The 20,068-nt window shown below is 43.0% G+C and overlaps 1 protein-coding gene across 1 annotated transcript in view; it reads right to left on the bottom strand.

Moving 5' to 3' along the window:
* CEP57L1 (centrosomal protein 57 like 1) overlaps positions 1–13,087 on the bottom strand; it is a 121,484-nt gene extending 108,397 nt beyond the window's left edge. Inside the window, exons 1-2 of the mRNA XM_074948211.1 lie at positions 12,674–13,087; positions 2,075–2,219 (exon numbers count right to left, since the gene is read on the bottom strand). Of these exons, the coding sequence (XP_074804312.1) occupies positions 2,075–2,219; positions 12,674–12,679 (151 nt within the window). The 5' untranslated portion in view covers positions 12,680–13,087. The remainder of the gene's footprint in view (positions 1–2,074; positions 2,220–12,673) is intronic.
* Between the last annotated feature and the right edge of the window lie 6,981 nt (positions 13,088–20,068).

Below are 20,068 nucleotides of genomic sequence, written 5' to 3'. Positions count from 1 at the left end.
ATAACTCACCCAATTATTAGAGAAGAGCCACAGTACCCACTGGAAAAGTTAACAGTGGATCCTATGGAGACCCAACACATTCAATGTACACCTTACAAAACAAATGCGTTTTGTATGTCGATAAGTGAGAATGTGCTGTGTATACATGCATAGCCATCTTCACTCCAAATGCTAGTAAGGGGTGCCAGCAAGTTATAGCAAATTAAATATCAGACCAAAGACTAGAACTCAGGTCTCTAAGTTAAACAGCCAATGCCTAACTTGCAATGCCTCCTGGAGAAGGGTGAGTAATCCTTTTTAATTTCTAGATTTCAGAGAACTTTTCAGAAATGGGTAAGCATTGTTTGCCCAGTTTTACAATTAGCCTAAATACAGAGATTGGAAGCAATTTGCATCAGAGGCACAGTGATCTACTGAATACAACATGGGTTTGCTATTGAGATTAGAAATTAAGTCTTGTTTCTGGCTCAGTCGTATTTTCTGTGTAACCTCTGCACTTGATTTATGCTCTGCTCTTCAGTTACCCAATCTACATTCCTTATAGGTCACAGGGGCATTTTCATAGGGATGGCAGGAAGGAAGAGGAGTACATTTTAACAGATCCTAGATTTTTCTCTCACTTCTGAAAGCCAGTTTGAGCTACTTTGAGTGTCAGATATTCTGTTGCCCCTTTTTCTCCCCAATATCTGCTTTATTGAAAGAACTGCTTCTACTGCCAAATAATGGCAATTCCTTGATTATCATCTTGATTATTATCCCTAATAATCAATTATCCTTGATTATTCTTGTCCTTGGAAAAAAGCTTCTTGGATGAGTCAACCTCAACATCTATTTAGGATTCACTTATTGTGGCATCATGTGATTGTTTTGGACAGATCGAAGGGAAAGTTAGACACTTTGGAAAAATGTCAAGGAGGAACCATTTTTACATTCCAAAAAAGTATTTGTTCCCTAACATAATGTGTGGTTAAAACTGTGCTTTCAAATGTTTATGATGAAGTATCACCACAGCTACAGCTTTTACTCCGAAGATGCTATTGCCTCTCCATAGTCACACGCTTACAGAGAAAGGGCTCAGTTCTGACACAAACTAAGCACTCTGACATTCCAATAGCACACATAAGCCTTAAGGTTTCCTGTACACAAACGGAGGACTCCCTTGGTGATGTCCCCGCTCTCCCTGCCAGCTACCCCCATTTTCCTCAGAGCATGGTTGTTGGCTGGATCATGTTGCAGTGACCCCCAGCTAGCACAATGGCCCCTAATGTAGAAAGGCCTCAAACTTGGAGCAATACTGTCCCTAAGATCAGGGACTAGAAGGCAGAAATGTGGTATAAAGCCACCTTAGATCTTCCCCTTGGTGTACCAGGCACTATTCCAGTGTACCTGAAGACTAAGCTCCAGAACTGTAGTCCGACAGTTTAAAAGAGACAACCCAACACACTCTCTCTCTCTCTCTCTCTCATAGCAGAAGCTTGTGTAAGAACCCTCTTAGGGGTCAACTAAAGAAGGAGCCTTAGGTTCTTCCTATGATTAAGCCACAGTAGAAAGAAACATGTTCACATACATAGTACCCAATGTTGCTCCCACCAAAATCAATAGCAAATAATTCACATTAACAGCAACGGGAACAAGACTTGGCTCAAAACTATCCATAACCAAAGTAGTTTATAACTTTGGTTCTTTACAATGTATTTTCTTCTCAAGTTTTCCAGGGGATCTTATACAGAAAGTTAAGTGATTTTTGACCTAGAGGGAAGCAAACAATGTCATACAAAAATCAAAGTTTCAAATCAAAGTAATACTAAAAAGAAAGTGATAAACTTCAAACTCTACAGAAGCATTCTCCTTTGTCTTCAGAGCACATCTCCAATTTTCAAACAAAACAGATTTCACAGCCAAAGTTACGAGAGGTGGCAACCAGCTTCTAGGATACAGCCCCAAGTCTGGGGATACTACTCACTCTCCACACAAGCCTCCAGTCCAATGATCTAAATGACTAACGTTCATAAGTAGAACAGACAAGGCAATTTGCTTAATAGAGTTAAAAAGAACACTTTTTTTGTGGCTTTACCTTGGTTGTTTGGGGCAGGAAGCATGTCACCAGTGGTAGCTGTTGCCTTCTTTGACTTGCTCTGACCAAAGGTAGGAACAACCATTTTATCTGGAGGCTGCAGAAAGCTTCCTATGAAACTTTGCTTTGATTCAGAACCCATGGTCTGTAGAAGGAAAGATATACATAATGCCATTATTTCCTAAATGGACTATTATTATAGCACCAACAACTAGTCCAATGCCCTGTCTTGAACAAGCCCTAAGTTTGTATCAAATGAAATCAACTGGGTTGGAAAGAACACTGAGCAAGTCAGCTGGTCCTTCCCTCTACATTGTATCAAGAATACTGCAGCTTAAATAACTCCCAACAAATTCCTTAAAAAAAAAACAAAACACCACCAATGAGAGAAATGCTACAGATTCCCTTGGCATCTTGTTTTATTACCAAAAAGATTCTTACATTTTTCCTTCTTGACTTCTAAACACATTTATTCTGTTTAACTTTTTGACCAGGGAATAATGCACTCCTTTGCTAACATCCTCATATATTTACAGGACAGTTATGTCTGATCTTTAATGTACAATGAGCATGCTTTTTCCCTACATATACTTTACCCCACCCCAAACCTCTGAATCCACCAATGCAGGTGTTTTTTAAATAAACATGTCGTGTCCAAAATTTAATACAGCTGAAACCTAATAATGGCCAAGCAAAAAAACCCCTGCCTTCCTTTTCTTGATTTAAATATGCTGTATTCCCATTAATACAATCCAGTAAAAGAATTCCTCCCCCCCTCCCCCACACTCCTCATTTTGTCAGAAGCAGATTTTCAAGGGCATGTTTATTCTGCCTAAAATAAAAGACAGTTTAACTGTATTTGAGATACAGACAATGAAGTTTGGACTAGGTGATTTAGTAAAGTTGACCCTCAGAGCTCAGCCAAAAATGTTTATTCCAGGATAACTAACTCAAGTTCCATTCAGATATTTAGATTAGAAATTAAATATTCAAGCTCTGAATATTAGTTATGTATTCCACCCAAATGGAGAAAAAAAAATGTGACAATATGAAAGAAATGCATTTCTTAAATGTTTTTCAGATGTGTTGGATTATTGATCGTGTATAAACAATATTTTGCTTACTGCATTACTTTACTTCTAATTTGACCTTAATGATGCTCAAGACAAATTAGAAACAAGTTTTAAGAATGTCAGTTGTTTCATGGTTTCTTAACCCTACCATTTCTTACGGTGCTTTATTTAAATATATCTGTTGGGTATAGATAGGCCTAACATCAAAACTCTCAGTCAGAACTTCACAGCTCAAGTTCACCTCTATTCAGTCTTATTGCAATCGTGTTTTAATGACGAGTTCATAAAACTGCCCTACTGTAACTATGGATTGTTTGGAGAGTCTGTAGACAATCCTTGTAACATAATAGTTACAAGCCATCCATTCTTGACTCCTTACTATCTCAAAGTCAGCTCAAATGCATAAGCCCCATTTTTACTCACATTCCTCATTATTTTTCACAAATTAATTTGTGAATTTCCAAGGCCTTATACAGTATTTCTTATTTCAAATTCAACATCTTTGGTTTTAACTTGGGTCCCAGAAACTTGGTTTTGTGCTGTACTTCAAAAGTTTAATAGTCACAGAAGATGACAGCTTTTATCAAAACACATCAGACACATGTAAGATTCCTTTAACAAGCCTAAATAATTAAACTCAAAAAGAGCAACTGCAATACCGAATTAGGCAACTGTTAATCATACCATCACAGCTCAGTGGAAGACAATTCTCATTACAGAAAAACAACTTACTTGCAGGCCTAGTAATACAGTAAAACTGTGGTTCCATACAGCAGATTAAAATACTGCAGCAAACTCACCTTTTCTTCACCAAGTAGCAGAAAGAGGGTATTGTCTGCCACGGAAGATTATTTGCTGTACCACTTCCAGCATGAACCCCAATGTCTACTCAGCACAGCATCGTGGTTTCTGTTTAGACAAAGTAATTTACACCACTCATTTGGGGGCGTAACAAAAAGGAACCAACAGGAAGAAGCAGCAACCCACAACAAACTACAGCATTTATCTAAATAAAGTTAGATCCCAGACGAGAGTCAATTTGAAAAAAATATTCAAAACAGAAAAAAATTTCCAGAAAAAGCGGTCAGTGTTGATGTTTCAGAGGGCATTTAAAACAGAAAAAGGGCCAACATCCTGGTATGCTGCATCTTCAAGCTACTCAAGAAATCGGAGATTCTCGGTCGGATACCTTCCTCATGTTCTAAATTACTATTAAATAGATGCTATCAAGCTCAGAAATCTTCTGGTCAGTACATATCTGATTTCAAGACACTCTCACAGCTAACCCTTCAGATGAACTAGAGCTCATAGAGGTTTCCCTAAGACCTGGGACACAGCCAAACTATAACAGTCCACTCCGCTAAAACTATCTAACGAAAGTTGTCAAACAAATAATTTGTTCAAAATCGTGTACAAATCACCGTCCTGTCCTGGAGAGTACTTCAGCCCATAACATTCCAATGCAGTTTTATTGCTACTGACAACCACTGTATTCTAGGATGTCATACAGAACACTGCAACATCATATCTACTACAGATTACAAACCACATTATCTAAATTGAATCCTGCCACAGTAGCTCTTATTGATGAGAAAACCTTCTTCACCAGGACAGGAGATCATATGCAGTCTTGATTACTAAGCAGCAGAGGATAAAATACAGTAGACAATTCTACTTGCATGGGGCAGAAAGCACAGGAACACATAAGTAAGCTTGCATTACATTATCTCATGATCCTTTCTTTCCAGTTTATAGGAGTTTAATACCCAAAGGATATAATTCGGTAGCTGAACAATTCGGGGGCTTAGATTCACATTCAGCATCACAACCCCGAACTTTCAGGCACCTAGAAAAATCACAGGAACATCAATGCAATCCACAAAGTCTGAGTTAGGCACCTAGGCTCTCTATACAATGAATGGAGAGAGACAGGCACATTAGAATATGATCCACAACAGACAGCATGCTACATAGAGAGCTCCCTTACTTAGCCAATGGAAGACGCTGATGGCAGGGGCGTGTCTTAAGTCTTGTCCCTCTCACAGACAAAAATGCCTAAGTCCTCACTACAGGTAGGTGCATCTCTCTGCTTGTGATTCTCAGCTGCGAACCCTCTCCTGGGGGGGGGGGGGGGGAAGAGGAGGAGGAAAAAAACAAGGGGAAATAGGCTTGAATAGAGACTGGGAGTGGCTACGTCATTATGCAAGGTAACCTAAGTTAATTGTATCCAATTTGCAAATGAATTCCAATTCAGCAGTCTCTCGCTGGAATCTGGTTTTGAAGTTTTTCTGTTGTAATATCGCAACTGTCATGTCTGTAATCACGTGACCAGAGAGATTGAAGTGTTCTCCAACTGGTTTATGAATGTTATAATTCTTGACATCTGATTTGGTGTCCATTTAGTCTTTTACATAGAGACTGTCCAGTTTGACCAATGTACATGGCAGAGGGGCATTGCTGGCACATGATGGCATATATCACATTGGTAGATGTGCAGGTGAACGAGCCTCTGACAGTGTGGCTGATGTGATTAGGCCCTGTGATGGTGTCCCCTGAATAGACATGTGGGCACAGTTGGCAACGGGCTTTGTTGCAAGGATAGGTTCCTGGGTTAGTGGTTCTGTTGTGTGGTATGGTATGTGGTTGCTGGGGAGTATTCGCTTCAGGTTGGGGGGCTGGCCTGTCTCCCAAGATTTGAGAGTGTGTTGGGTCATCCTTCAGGATAGGTTGTAGATCCTTGATAATGCGTTGGAGGGGTTTTAGTTGGGGGCTGAAGGTGATGGCTAGTGGTGTTCTGTTATTTTCTTTGTTAGGCCTGTCCTGTAGTAGGTGAAGTATGCATCCGATGAAGTGAGCTGTAGCTCACGAAAGCTTATGCTCAAATAAATTGGTTAGTCGCTAAGGTGCCACAAGTACTCCTTTTTGCGAATACAGACTAACACGGCTGCTACTCTGAAACCTGTCATCATGCAAGGTACTGCATTTAGCAGTATGGAATGGAAATCAACTGCATGAAAAAACGTGTACAGATACAGACAGACATCATCTTCCTTTCCAAATGCAAACAGATGGACATCGTACCAAAAGGACTGAAGGTAAAAAATCCATTACAATCTACATACCACACAGACTATGCTGACAGCTTGTGCCACACGCTCTCAAAGAAACAGTGGATCACCTGATCAACATCCTCTACAGCAAACAGGGAAAGATAAAGCATGAGCTCTCAAAAATGGATACTCTCATAAAAAACCAACCTTCCACACAAACTTCCTCATGGCTGGCTTTACTAAAACACACACTTTGCTTCTCTACAAAAGAAAAAGGACACTAAGCTTTCTAAACTACTACATGCCACAAGGGGCCACAGCAATGGTTCCCTCAACCCACCCAGCAATATTGTTAACCTATCCAACTATACTCTTAGCCCAGCAGAAGCAGCTGTCCTATCTCGGGGCCTCTCCTTCTGCCCCTCCACCCCCATGAACATGATACAGTTCTGTGGTGACCTAGAATCCTATTTTCGACATCTCCAATTCAAGGAATATTTCCAACACACCTCTGAACAACATACTAATCCACAGAGACCTCCCTACCAACACTACAAAAAGAAGTATTCTAGGTGGACTCCTCCTGAAGGTTGAGAGAGCAGACTGGACTTCTACATAGAGTGCTTCCACCAAAGCGCACGGGCTGAAATTGTGGAAAAGCAGCATCACTTGCCCCACAACCTCAGCCGTGCAGAACACAATGCCATCCACAGCCTCAGAAACAACTCTTGACATCATAATCAAAAAGGCTGACAAAGGAGGTGCTGTTGTCATCATGAATAGGTCGGAATATGAACAAGAGGCTGCTCGACAGCTCTCCAACGCCACTTTCTACAAGCCATTACCCTCTGATCCCACTGAGAGTTACCAAAAGAAACTATAGCATTTGCTCAAGAAACTCCCTGAAAAAGCACAAGATCAAATCTGCACAGACACACCCCTGGAACCCCGACCTGGGATATTCTGTCTACTACCCAAGATCCATAAACCTGGAAATCCTGGGCACCCCATCATCTCAGGCATTGGCACCCTGACAGCAGGATTGTCTGGCTATGTAGACTCCCTCCTCAGGCCCTACGCTACCAGCACTCCCAGCTACCTTCAAGACACCACTGACTTCCTGAGGAAGCTACAATCCATCGGTGATCTTCCTGATAACACCATCCTGGCCACTATGGATGTGGAAGCCCTCTACACCAACATTCCACACAGAAGATGGACTACAAGCCGTCAAGAACACTATCCCCGATAATGTCACGGCTAACCTGGTGGCTGAACTTTGTGACTTTGTCCTTACCCATAACTATTTTACATTTGGGTACAATGTATACCTTCAAATCAGCGGCACTGCTATGGGTACCTGCTTGGCCCCACAGTATGCCAACATTTTTATGGCTGACTTAGAACAACGCTTCCTCAGCTCTCGCCCCCTAACGCCCCTACTCTACTTGCGCTATATTGATGACATCTTCATCATCTGGACCCATGGAAAAGAAGCCCTTGAGGAACTCCACCATGATTTCAACAATTTCCATCCCACCATCAACCTCAGCCTGGTCCAGTCCACACAAGAGATCCACTTCCTGGACACTACAGTGCTAATAAACGATGGTCACATCAACACCACCCTATACCGGAAACCTACTGACTGCTATTCCTACCTACATGCCTCCAGCTTTCACCCTGACCACACCACACGATCCATTGTCTACAGCCAAGCTCTGCGATACAACCGCATTTGCTCCAACCCCTCAGACAGAGACAAACACCTACAAGAGCTCTATCAAGCATTCTTACAACTACAATACCCACCTGTGGAAGTGAAAAAACAGATTGACAGAGCCAGAAGAGTACCCAGAAGTCGCCTACTACAGGACAGTATATGGTCTCTGGTCACGCGATTACAGACATGAAAGTTGCAATATTACAACAGAAAAACTTCAAAACCAGACTGCAGCAAGAGACTGCTGAATTGGAATTCATTTGCAAATTGGATACAATTAACTTAGGCTTGACTAGAGACTAGGAGTGGCTATGTCATTATGCAAGGTAACCTATTTCCCCTTGTTTCCCCCCCCCCCGTTCCTTAGACGTTCTTGTTAAACCTGGATTTGTGCTGGAAATGGCCCACCTTGATTATCACACACATTGTAAGGAGAGTGATCACTTTAGATAAGCTATTACCAGCAGGAAAGTGGGGTGGGGGGAGAGAAAACCTTTTGTAGTGATAAACACCCATTTTTTCATGGTTTGTGTGTATAAAAACATCTTCTGTATTTTCCACAGTATGCATCCGATGAAGTGAGCTGTAGCTCACGAAAGCTTATGCTCAAATAAACTGGTTAGTCTCTAAGGTGCCACAAGTACTCCTTTTCTTTTTATGAAAAGGATAGCAGCTTTGTCTCTTTTCCTTCTCTTCCTCCCCACCCTATGAGCATCTCACTGTTTCAGGTGAAATGCAGAAAGGCCTGTTAGCCAGCCCTTCTTCCAGCCTCTTTTTGGGGGGCCATGGCTGGAGCTCTTACTCCTCAGGGAATAGTGGCTGCTGATGCTCAGTAAAGCATCTGCAGCAGCATGAAATTGGCAATATTATTGATCAGTTTCACCAATGCCTCTGGAACAGTCATCTGAAAACATTAGAGTCATTTTTAGTGTCATTTCAATCATCTGTCTTGAGACTTAGAGGCTGTGTTACACTAGCTTTTTTGGTGCTAAGTCTTACATCATTGCAATTCCACCAGTGATAGCAACATTGAGAAAAAGGGCATCCTTTTTATCTGTGTAAGATTACACAAATAAAAGCAGAGAGAGTGGCAGACTGCAGTTTGTGGACCAATGGTACTCTGCAGGAAGCTGGCTGCTCACCTCCACATTTCCAGCTGCTAAAAAAAAAAAATTTAATTTTAGGTGCTTGTAGCCAATTTTTAATATTTTCATAGTATAACTCTTCCATGTAAGCAATTTCCAGAGTTGCCAACGGGCTATTATCATGATTAGGAGAGAAGATTATCTCAGATATCATGATTTGAAAGAAGGAGTGGTCCACAAAAGTGTTTGAGAATTCTTGATTTAGATACCACGCTATTGCCTTCATCATTTTTTACGCTAGTAGGAGATTTTCTTCCCCCACCTCCTTTCCCTAAATGCTAGTTTAGGCCAGACAAAATGACATCAGTTTACATTCAGATCAGCTATTTAATGTTATCTTTGCAACATCATTTAAAAACAAAGTTTAAGTTTTGAAAAGGATGTCTTGTGTCCCCACAACACCCATCAGTTAATTCTCCCTGCTGCATGTTGGGAGGCCTTTCTAAGCCATGAATATTATTTTATACTAATATTTATATTTAGTTTGCTTAATATTTGTAGGGTGACTGGTTTAACACCCAAGTGTCTCTCTTTTCAGAGAATGTACCTTAGCTTATAATGGACAATTAATCATTCTCTACATGTGTATGTAACTACTCAGCTACAGCACTGAGGGTCCCATGCAGACATCTGAATAAAGCCTGAACCAGCAACAAATGACTCTCCAGGAAACCTACTGTATTCAGCCCATTGTGACAAGAAATATGTATCAGGAAATAAGTAGCCAGCATAAATTCAGGTATGATCGGTTCCATTTTTACCCTACATTGTTTGCATGAAGGCTCTGTTCAACACTGAAGGCAGATCTACACTACAGGGCTAAGTCGACCTAAATAACGTAGCTGGAGTTGACATAGCTTAGGTCTACTTATTGTGGTGTCTACACTGTACTGGGTCGACGGGAGAACTTACCTTATGCTTCTCATTCTGGTGAAGTACTGGAGTAGACGGGAAAGTGATCTGTGATCGATTTAGTGGGTCTTCACTGGACCCGCTAAATCAACCCCCAGTGGATCAATCGCCACAGTGTCAATCCAAGGTAGGTGTAGACATACCCTAAGTGGTAGTCTACACTAGAAAAGTTACACCATGTAAGGAGGTGAGACAATGATTAGGTAAACTTACCTCATGTAAAAGGGTAAGGACCTAAGTGTATTTAATGGATCATATATATCACATATTAGATAGACAAGTGCATAATCAATATAAATGTAGGCCTAGTTTAGTTTGGTTCATCAGACCTTTGGAAAGGAGCGCAAGACAACTTTTTGGCTAACTAAATATCCTGTTATTTCACTTCTTGAAATGTCCTTGATATTTAGGTAAATAACAAGGATGCAGTAACAATGAGAGGTTGTGATGACCCCACCAAATATGATCAGGGTAAAGAAAGAAAGTCCCTGTCAAATATTAAAATTAACAATAAGAAAATTATTAATAAGTAGATAATCAAGTTATATAATTTAGGGTGTAATGCAGAATCTTATATTTGGTCATAAAATATTATTACTCGTTATGTAATGAATCAGAGGAGGGGGTGTGGATAAAAATATGGGGTCATCTTGAGCATAAAAGTGTACTGAAATTTAAGTCTTTGCCTTTGTTTGTGTACAGCCTTGTCTGTATGTACTAAGCCAGATCACTGGCAGGTCACGCTCAACTGATCACAGGGGTGTGGTACTTTGTACCTCTACTGATATAAACCTGTTCCTTGGATCTGAACTCTGGAGTTAGCAGTGGTTTTGTCTGCTACAGCAAGCAGTGGTTGTGTGCTTTGCTGGGTTCATAAAATAATCTGTGGGCCAGGTTGGTGGTCCTGAAAACAAACTTACACACCAGTGTGGCACTCTGTACCTCAAAGCAGCACCCAGGAACCCCCATATTCACCAATCATATAATTATGATATATTTCATACAAAGCATGCCATATAAGAAGATATATGAAAAGTTATGATCTTCTGAAACCCATTGTTCTGTCAAAATATGTATATCATGTGTGTGTATGAAGTTATGAGATTTTGCTATATGGTTGTTACTGAAATATGTTGTAAGTTTGAGAGTCTTCACTGCTAGTTCTCCAGTGACAAATGAGGTGACCCATTCCCAGGATGGTGCTAAATAGCCATTAATCAGCAGGGGAGTTACAATCAAGGGATTTACAATGCTGTAAGAGGGCTGTGCAAGCATCGCAAAATGGGGGATTGCTCAACTCTGTGACTCAGCAAAGTCCACCAGGACATGTCTGGGTTAGTGTTTTCCAGGCACACGGACTGAGCCCCCTGCCGGACCCCACACCCCTCCTGCACCCCAACCCCCTGCCCTGAGCCCCCTGCTGCACCCCACACCCCTCCTGCATCCCACACCCCTCCTGCATCCCTCAGGGGCAGGGAAGGAGCGGAGTTGGGGTGGGGATTTTGGTGAAGGGGTTAGAATGGGGGCAGGGAAGGAGTGGGAAGAGGCAGGGCAGGGGCACGGCCTCATGGAAGGGGTGGAGGGGGGTGGTCAGTGGTGCAGCCCTCGGGCGAATGTACGAGTGCTTATGTGGCCCTCGTGGTCATTTGAGTTTGAGACCCCCTCACTAGAGAGGTTTGCCACTTTAACTATACCAAAATAACTGAAGTGGCAAAAACTTCATAGCCCACAGACCCTGTGCATAAAGGGGCAGAACAGAGGACTTTGGCATATGGGAAGGGGGACTAGAGGGGCACACAACCAATGGGATGGGGAATGGGGCTATTGGATGGGGCACACGCAACCTCTCTAGCATGGGTGGTTGCAGGAAGTTTTTGAGGGGAATGGGAGAGTAGTACAAATGGAGTTTATGGAGGGATAAAAGGAACCTCTGGTGTGTCTAGGGTGACCAGACAGCAAGTGTGAAAAATCAGGACAGGAGGTGGGAGTTAATAGATGCCTATATATAAAAAAGCACCAAATATCAGGGCTGTCCCTATAAAATCGGGACATCTGGTCACCTTTTGTGTGTACAATGCACTTGGACTGAAGCTACAAAGCATGTAACCTTCTATCAGCAATACTTCCTTTCTCCCCCTGCCCATGGCCTGTCTCATTATGTAGGCACAGAACTCTTAAGTTTTACAGGACCTAGCATAATGATGATGCTACATCTCAGTGGAGGGCCTTTGTATTTGGAATACAGATAAACAATGGTGGAAAATTAGTTTATGTATTTTTAACTTTATTATGAATGTATAAGGGAGGCACAGGTATCAAGCAACTGAAACCTAGGTCATTAAGAAAGGAAGTAATTTTTTACTCCGACTATCAAAATTTGGATTGTTTACAACTATTCAACTGAAATAGGAAAGTTTTTTTTAAAAGATGCAACCACCTCCACCCCTTCAAAGAACGCCTAAAAAATTCCCAAAAGGAAGAACAACCCCACCACCCAGACTGGACATTCCTGATATTTCTAGAAGATAAAAGACAAGGCGGGAAGAGGGGAAGGGGGAGTATTTTGAAACAACTTTCAGGCCATCTAAATAGATCATATACGACCCCAAACCCATTTTTCCCTTTGCGGGGCACTGTTTAACCAGATTGTTGTTTGAGCTGTTAGCTCCTAAGGCCACAAGAGAGACACTGCTCACCTCCATTAGCGAGGTTTCCACGTCCCTTCACCACACCTGCAGTACAAAAGCAGCCCACCAAGCCAGGCTCCCGCTTTTGTACGCGGGGGTGTTAGCAGCAGCCCGATGACCCGATCTACCATCCGCGTCCATTTCTTCCAGACAGCTCCGCTCTCCTTGGAGAGGCTCCTTTCCCTGGGTCACTAACTCGAACCGCTGCGGGGACGCACCGGTGAGACGGGGGAGGTTGCACAGCCAGCCCCCGGGTCTCCTAACGCAGCTGAGGCCTGAGCGCCCGCCGCAGCAGGCGAAGAGCAGCGCCGTGCCTTGGCTCTGCCGCTGCTAGTCCCTAGAGCCACCTGCCCCGGCCCCGGCCCCGGCGGGGTGGGGGGCGCTGGAGAGGGCGATGCGGTTACCGCAAGCGGATTGCGAGGAAGGATGCCGGGGTCCCGAGCTGAGGGGAAAGGCAGGATGAGCCGGGGGGAGAGAAGAAGGGGGTGACAGGGACGAGGGACCAACCCTCCCGCAGCGCCGCGTTACCTGCTCCTGCCGCCTCCTGGCCCGCGCTAGACTCGCGGCTGCTCCGGGGAGGGGCTGCCCGGGCCCAGCTTTAAATGTGCCGCCTTCCCTCCCGCTCTCCGAGCCGCGCCCAGGCCCTCTCCTCAGCTCGCTCAGCGACTGGCGTGCAGCCGTAGCAGGCGGCTGGGGCTCCTCCCCTCCAGCGGGGCTCCCTGGGACGAGGCCCTGGGACGCTGTGAGCGGTGCCCTCTAGCCCTGCTTAGAGTGGAGCTAGTCGATACCCTTTGCCAGTCGCCTGCCGCACAAGGGTTCCCCAGATTGTTCAGCTCCCTAGCATTTCCCTCGTGTAGAGCGGACCCGGCCCCCACCTGTGTCCTCTATTAGCTAGCTGTCCCTGTGCTAGCAACACATGCCCTTCAACAAGCGGCTAATCTCCTAGTGTAGACAAAACTAAACTGTTTTCAGCCCCACCTCCGATATCCACAACATCAACCTATAGCCCCGTCTGGACGTGCTCTTTGGTGAGTTTGCTACCCTTGCTTCTCTGCAGGAGTGAGGAGCCAACAGAGATTTTACCACCAACTCATCTTGCCCTGCACTGAGTAGGGATTAGATAACTGGGTGGTAAGAACACTAGTGCCTCATCTGTACTAGCACTGGTGGAGCTTCAGCACGGCTAGTAGAACAAGGTCAGATTTCTAGTGAAAATCGAGGTCAGTTTTTGGGTCATAGGGATCCAAAAGTGTATGGTCAATCTCTGATTAGAGTGTGGTCCATGTTGCTCTCATTTTTGGGACATATAGAGAGATGGTAATCCATAAAAAACTGCATAGCTCAGGAACACTACCTTATTTTAAATAAAACACCTGGAGAATGTAGAATAGCTGTAGTGTCAAGTACAGGAAATGATTATGTATCAGAGGGGTATCCATCTTAGTCTGTATCCACAAAAACAGGTGCATCTGAAGAAGGTTTTTTTTTTTACACATGAAAGCTTATGCCCAAATAAATCTGTTAGTCTTTAAGGTGCCACCAGACTTCTCATTGTTTTTGAGGAAGTGGTTATAGATCTTTAGCACAATTTACCATGTCACTGATACCTGAATTATTAGACACCAATAATGTGCTCTACACTACAGAAGGACAAAGTCCAGTTATAACCTCCTATAATCAAGTAATTATGACTTTCACAAAAATGTTGTAAGGGTGGAAGCCTGAAAATGTTTGGCAACATTAGACAACATGTAGTTTTAGTTTATTGAAAAACAACACATTTGAAGGGTTTTGTTAAGACGGGTGAATAGTGCAGGCCTATAGTCATACTAAATCCACACCATTGGCAATATAGACATCCTGCACGCAGTTATGCAACTGTTTCAAACCTGATTTGCCTTTCAAAAGGTACCAATTGTGCAAACTGTGACGGCTTCTGTGATGCAAACTTTAAAAATGTAAGGCGTTCTATTTTGATGATTGATTTTCACTCTTTCTTTTCTTTTAAAAAAAGCTAAGATATGGATCTGTATTTTAGGAAAACAAAGCTATCCATCTTCAAAACTGACCTATTGGGTATGCAGAGTCCATAGTTTTATTCACCTTTGAACACACTAAACCCTCAAATGTACTGAAGGAATGACTCACTGTTTACTGACACATTAAAACAGCAATTCAGTTTACTTGCAATAACATAGGCAGTACCAAGAAACTCCCAGTATGTTGGCTGCTGCTTTATCCCCTTGAGACAACTGTGGCTGGCAAGAGACTGCTTAGATGTCTGTTTCGTGACACAATCCAAATGGATCTCAATTGTTTCCCCGCCCCCCCCCCCCCACGCTTTGTTTTCCACCAGGAACTAAGAGAAAGATTAAACAGCTGTGTAGTCTATCTTAATAAGTTATTTTAAAACCAATACCACGCTGATATGCAAGAGCAAAGAACTGCTCTCTCCCACTTGGAAAACATATCATAGGCAAACCTCACCCCTGACATATTGAAGGCTGAGTTCTAAACTCACTGGAATGCCCATTCGCTAAACCCTGCCACCACCATTTTAACTAGCATGTACTATAACGCTGCTCAAAGCGAATCTAAGGATATTGCACCAGTGTAATTTAACACTAGGACAAAGGGGGAACTTTCCCTAAACTAGGCAAGCTAGAAACATGGTGGAGGTGGCGGCAGCGGCCACCTATCTATGGTAGGGCACCCACTGTCACACCTCCCAACATTTCAAGTGGCTAAAGCGGGACAACTGGTCATAGTCAATCCCTGTGGAGCCATCCCCACTGCAGCCACTGGCCCCAGCACCTTGCACACCTGTGCCATGCTCAGTCCTCACCATCCAACCCAGCCTGCTTGGGACCAGCATCACTCCCCATTCCTGATCTACCTTGCAGCTAGTGAGCATACCTGAGGAGGCTGAGCATACCCAGGAGCAGCTGAAGCTGCTGCCCTCCCTATCCTTTTCCCTGCCAATTGTACACACTGTGCACAATGTGCATATAGCATCAGGCACCACTGAATGCAGGAAGCATTCTACTTCAATCAGGTAAGGGAGTGTTGGGCATCAAAGTGGAACAGTCCCACAAAACTCAGGACTATTGGGAGGCATGCCCACTGTTGCTAACAGTCACTGAGCTAAATCAGTGCTAGCCCTGAGTTGATACAACACTTAAACACATGGTTAAAGTTAAATATGTGCTTAAGTCCTAATGAAGTCCCACTCTAAATGGGTCTTAAGCAGGTGATTAAATGATTTAGGAAATCAATGGCTCAGTGACAGAAGAGAATTAAAAAATAAAAATAAAAAACAGAGAGAACCTATAGGAGTAGTCACCTTTTTGTCTGCAAGGTGCATGCTTGATGATAGACTCAGGATTGGATAAACACACAGAGCTTTCAGGACTCCACCTTTTTGATCAAGCCACTGTGGAAGTTGTACCGAAACCCTTTAATACTTAAGCCAAAAGACTCATGCAAAACTTCTCGGGGGGGGGGGATAAAATTAGATTTACAATTTTCTCTTAGTAGAAAGAAGGGTAAGGGTGGGGGGAGAAGAGTGGAATTACTATTAGATATATTGAAATAAGGCTGGGAAATAACCAGTGTTGAGGAAACCAAATATTTTGTAAGCAATCTTTTTGTCACTAAGGTCCTAGTCCTGTGAGGTATCCAATGAGGTATCTATTGAGCCAAATCTTCCACCCATTTTAAGTTAAAGTTTTGCTATTTATTTAATTGAAGTCAATAGGTCCAATTCCACATCTAGTACGGTTTTTCAGTCATAAGTCCTTCATAAAATCAGGTCGTAGGTGCTATAAGAAAATAGCATTCAAGCAAATTAAGCATAACTCTTCTACACAGCTAAGAGCTGAATTTAGTAGTTACAGGGACTAGGTTACAAGCTTAGATTTATTAACAATTGCCATATTAGCATGCAACTAGATAGACTAGGATACATTATTCACAGTTAAATTTATTTTCCTTAAATCACTCAATAATAATTAAATACAACTCCTCTGCAGTGAGGAAATAAGAGTTGTCTACAAAGAACAAGCATATAAATTAATAAAATAGCATGTTTCTTCTTCCTAATAAATCCTTCTCATAACTCCTCCCTCCAATCACTCCCATTTCCATCATCCATTTCCCCCATTGTTCTCCCTCATCCTCCCTCTCTTAATTCATTTTTTATCATCCCTCTTTCATTTGTTGCTCTTTTTTCTTCTTCCTCCTCCAATCTCCTTTTCCCCATATCTTGTTCTGCATTCACTAGCAACAAAATGTTATTTGCAATGAAATAAAGGAGCAGTTTCTTCCCACTCATAAGAAGCTCTATTTAATTTGTTCCTCTAATACTTAATTGTCTTAAAGTTCCCTCCTGAGAGGTGCTGTATACTCTTAAAGCTGATTGGGATTTAAGTGCACACATCACCCCCAGCAGAAAAATATAAGTATCTCCTTTCCTACTGTGTTTGTTTTCTAGTGCTCAGGCCTGCAGTGCTATTGATATTACCATGCTATCTTCCATCTGCTGTTACTCACCTGGCCCTCTTCTATTTCACCCCACAACAATTTGCATTTGCCAATTAGAGCAGAAGCAGTACAAGAAGCCTTTTGGAATGTGAGGAAGGTCTGAGTATCCTGGCAGATTGGTAAACAGGAGGAAATAATTAGGCTCTGCTCAGGAGCTCCTGAGCCTCATTAGAAAATTAAGACTCAGATGTTACGGGGGATGGGAACCAGTTCTCATTCAAAATAGGAGGGAAACCATCTTCATGTGGGAGGGCTATGGCAATAACAAAAGGGTTAAACAATGATATTGATCAGAAGGGCAAGTGCAATAGCAAACAAAAAGACATATTTGGGCTAGGGTAGGGCAATTCTAAGAGTAGGTGGTTTTTAAAGACAATTATAATGGAGAACTAATGAGTTAGGGAATAGTTATTCCTAGTACTGACTTATTCTGAGGTATATTAATAGGAATGTCATATGTAAGACACACAAAGTAATTGTCACCCTCTACCTGGCACTGATGAGGCCTTATCTGGAGTACTGTGTTCAACTCTGGGTGCCACATTGTAGAAAAGATGTGGGTAAATTGGAAAGAGAGTGGAGAAGAGCAACAAAAGATTTAGAAAACCTGACCTATGAGGGAAGATTTAAGAAACTGGGCATATTTAATCCTGAAAAAAAGATGACTGGGGGCGATGGGACATGATAATAGTCTTCACCTATAAAAAGGAGAGTGATCAATTCTTTACTGTGTCCACTGAAGATAGAACAAGAGCAATGGGCTCAATCCCCAGCAAGGGAGATTTAGGTTAGATATGAGGAAAAACTTTCTACCTATAAGGATAGTTAAACTCTGGAAGAGGCTTCTAAGGGAGGTTGTGGAATCCCCATCAATTGGGGTTTTTAAGAACAGGCTAGACAAACACTTGTCAGGGATGGTCTAGGTATATTTGGTCCCGCCTCAACGCAGGGCTTTCCCAGCCCTACACTTCTGTGATAAGCACTTTTAGAGCAGGATAGTTTTTGCCTTTTAAGTCTCAAATATTTAATGAGACTATTGGAATATGAGTCTTGTTACAACTTGCTGCCACGGGCAGGTGAAACAGCTTTATTTTGCTTTCTGATGGCCTCACTATTTCTTTAGAATTTGTTTCTAAAACACACTACTTTCCTCCTAAAAGTTTTGTCATAGAACATGCTCCCCTGGATACCTCTTAAGCTATCCAGTAGATGGGATAGATTTTCTATCATGTAACTAAGAGACCATGAAATGGAACAGTATAGAAACACATAATTTTAAAGACTCACCACCAATTTTCCCCCAGTGATTCACCTGCCGCTGAAGATTCAGCAACCTTTGGATAACAGGAACCACATTCTCCTTTTGTATACTGGACTTTTGAGAAGAAAAATAAGAAACAAAACATGCAAGGCCAGTTTCAATCATGGCAACAAACAAACATCCAAGCCAGTTTACAGCCCAAGCATTTTTCAGCTAACACCTGCAACCAAGAATCTTTCTCTAGGCTTCTCCTAGGGCCAAACTTACAGGTTGCTGCTTTGCTTTCTTACTGCCTCTGCGTCTCTGCCAGTTCCTTGTTCGCTCTCCCAGCTATACTTTTTCCCACACTTGTCCCTACTTGGTCAGAACAATACGTAGTAGAAACTTTTGCCCATATGGTCCTACTTTCTAGGCAGACTCCATTTTGCATTTTATGTGGGCCCTTTAACTGTTCCTTATAGCAATGTTAACCGAAGGGGACATTCACACATTGATTTTACCAATATTTTAATTCAGCCCATAACAAGGTTTATCCCATTTTACAACTGTACTAGTATTGCCAATCCTAAACATTCATAATCCTGAGTCAGGACCCAAAAATCATGAAATTGATTTATAAATCATGATTTTAAATATATATATTAGGTTATTCACTTTCTAGTTTTTAAATCTTTAGAAGTAATGTTTCCAAGCTTTCCTCCCTAACCATGCGAGTTAGAAACTTTTCTTTTATAATGATAGCTAAGAGCCTTACATAATCACATGATTCCAGGAGCTGGGGCTTCAAGAAAACAACCAAAATTGCAGGAGTGGACAAAACTCTATAAATACACAGTATGAGGTATGCTCGATCCTGAATTGTTTACAAACCAATCAGACACACAAGAGGTTGGAGGGGGGCAGAGATGAGGACACAGGCATGGAAAGGTAAAGTGACTTGTCAAATGTCACAAAGCCCTGTCTACCAGACCCTTGCCATGACACTGGGTATAGAGGAGGTAGGAGCACTGGAACTGGATTTGCATTGATCCTTGTGATCTCCCTGACACAACGGGACCAGCGCGGGAAACTATTACCCAATACCCAGCCCTCTTCCCCGCCTCCAGGCCATGGCCGGGCTATGCACATTGCCTGCTGGGAGTTGTAGTTTTAGTCAATAGGCATCAGAGTTCGGCTGGACTACAAATCCCAGTAGCCCTCGCAACAGAGAGCGGCTCAAACAGCGTTATTCCCCATCTCTTCGTCATCGTGATTGGCTCCGAGTTATGCCTCTGAACCGTGATTGGCTGAAAGGGTTTGTCTGTCACCAAGCGGGCACGGGACAGGTTGGGATTTTACAGTTAGACGACGGTTGGGAGTAGCTGCTGTCATTGCGGGCGGGCGGGAGGGAGGACGGGCAGTAGGTGTGGTCTGTCGCTGCTCTCCTAGCGGAGCCTGGGGCACAAGGGGGGCGGGGTCAGTGTAGTTCGCTTCAGGTGCTGCTGCCGCCGAGGGGGCCCCGGCCTGAGCGCCCAGCGGTTCCCGGGACGGGACTGCGGCGGCCCTGCCCGGGGGTCGGGAGCCGCCCCCACCCTCGGGCTGAACCGCCTGAGCCGGGACGT

The sequence above is a fragment of the Natator depressus genome, chromosome 3 (genome assembly GCF_965152275.1).
Source record: "Natator depressus isolate rNatDep1 chromosome 3, rNatDep2.hap1, whole genome shotgun sequence".
NCBI classification, from domain to species: Eukaryota; Metazoa; Chordata; order Testudines; family Cheloniidae; genus Natator; species Natator depressus.
Note: the sequence above shows the minus strand (reverse complement) of the source record. Positions and strands in the feature narration are given on the sequence as shown.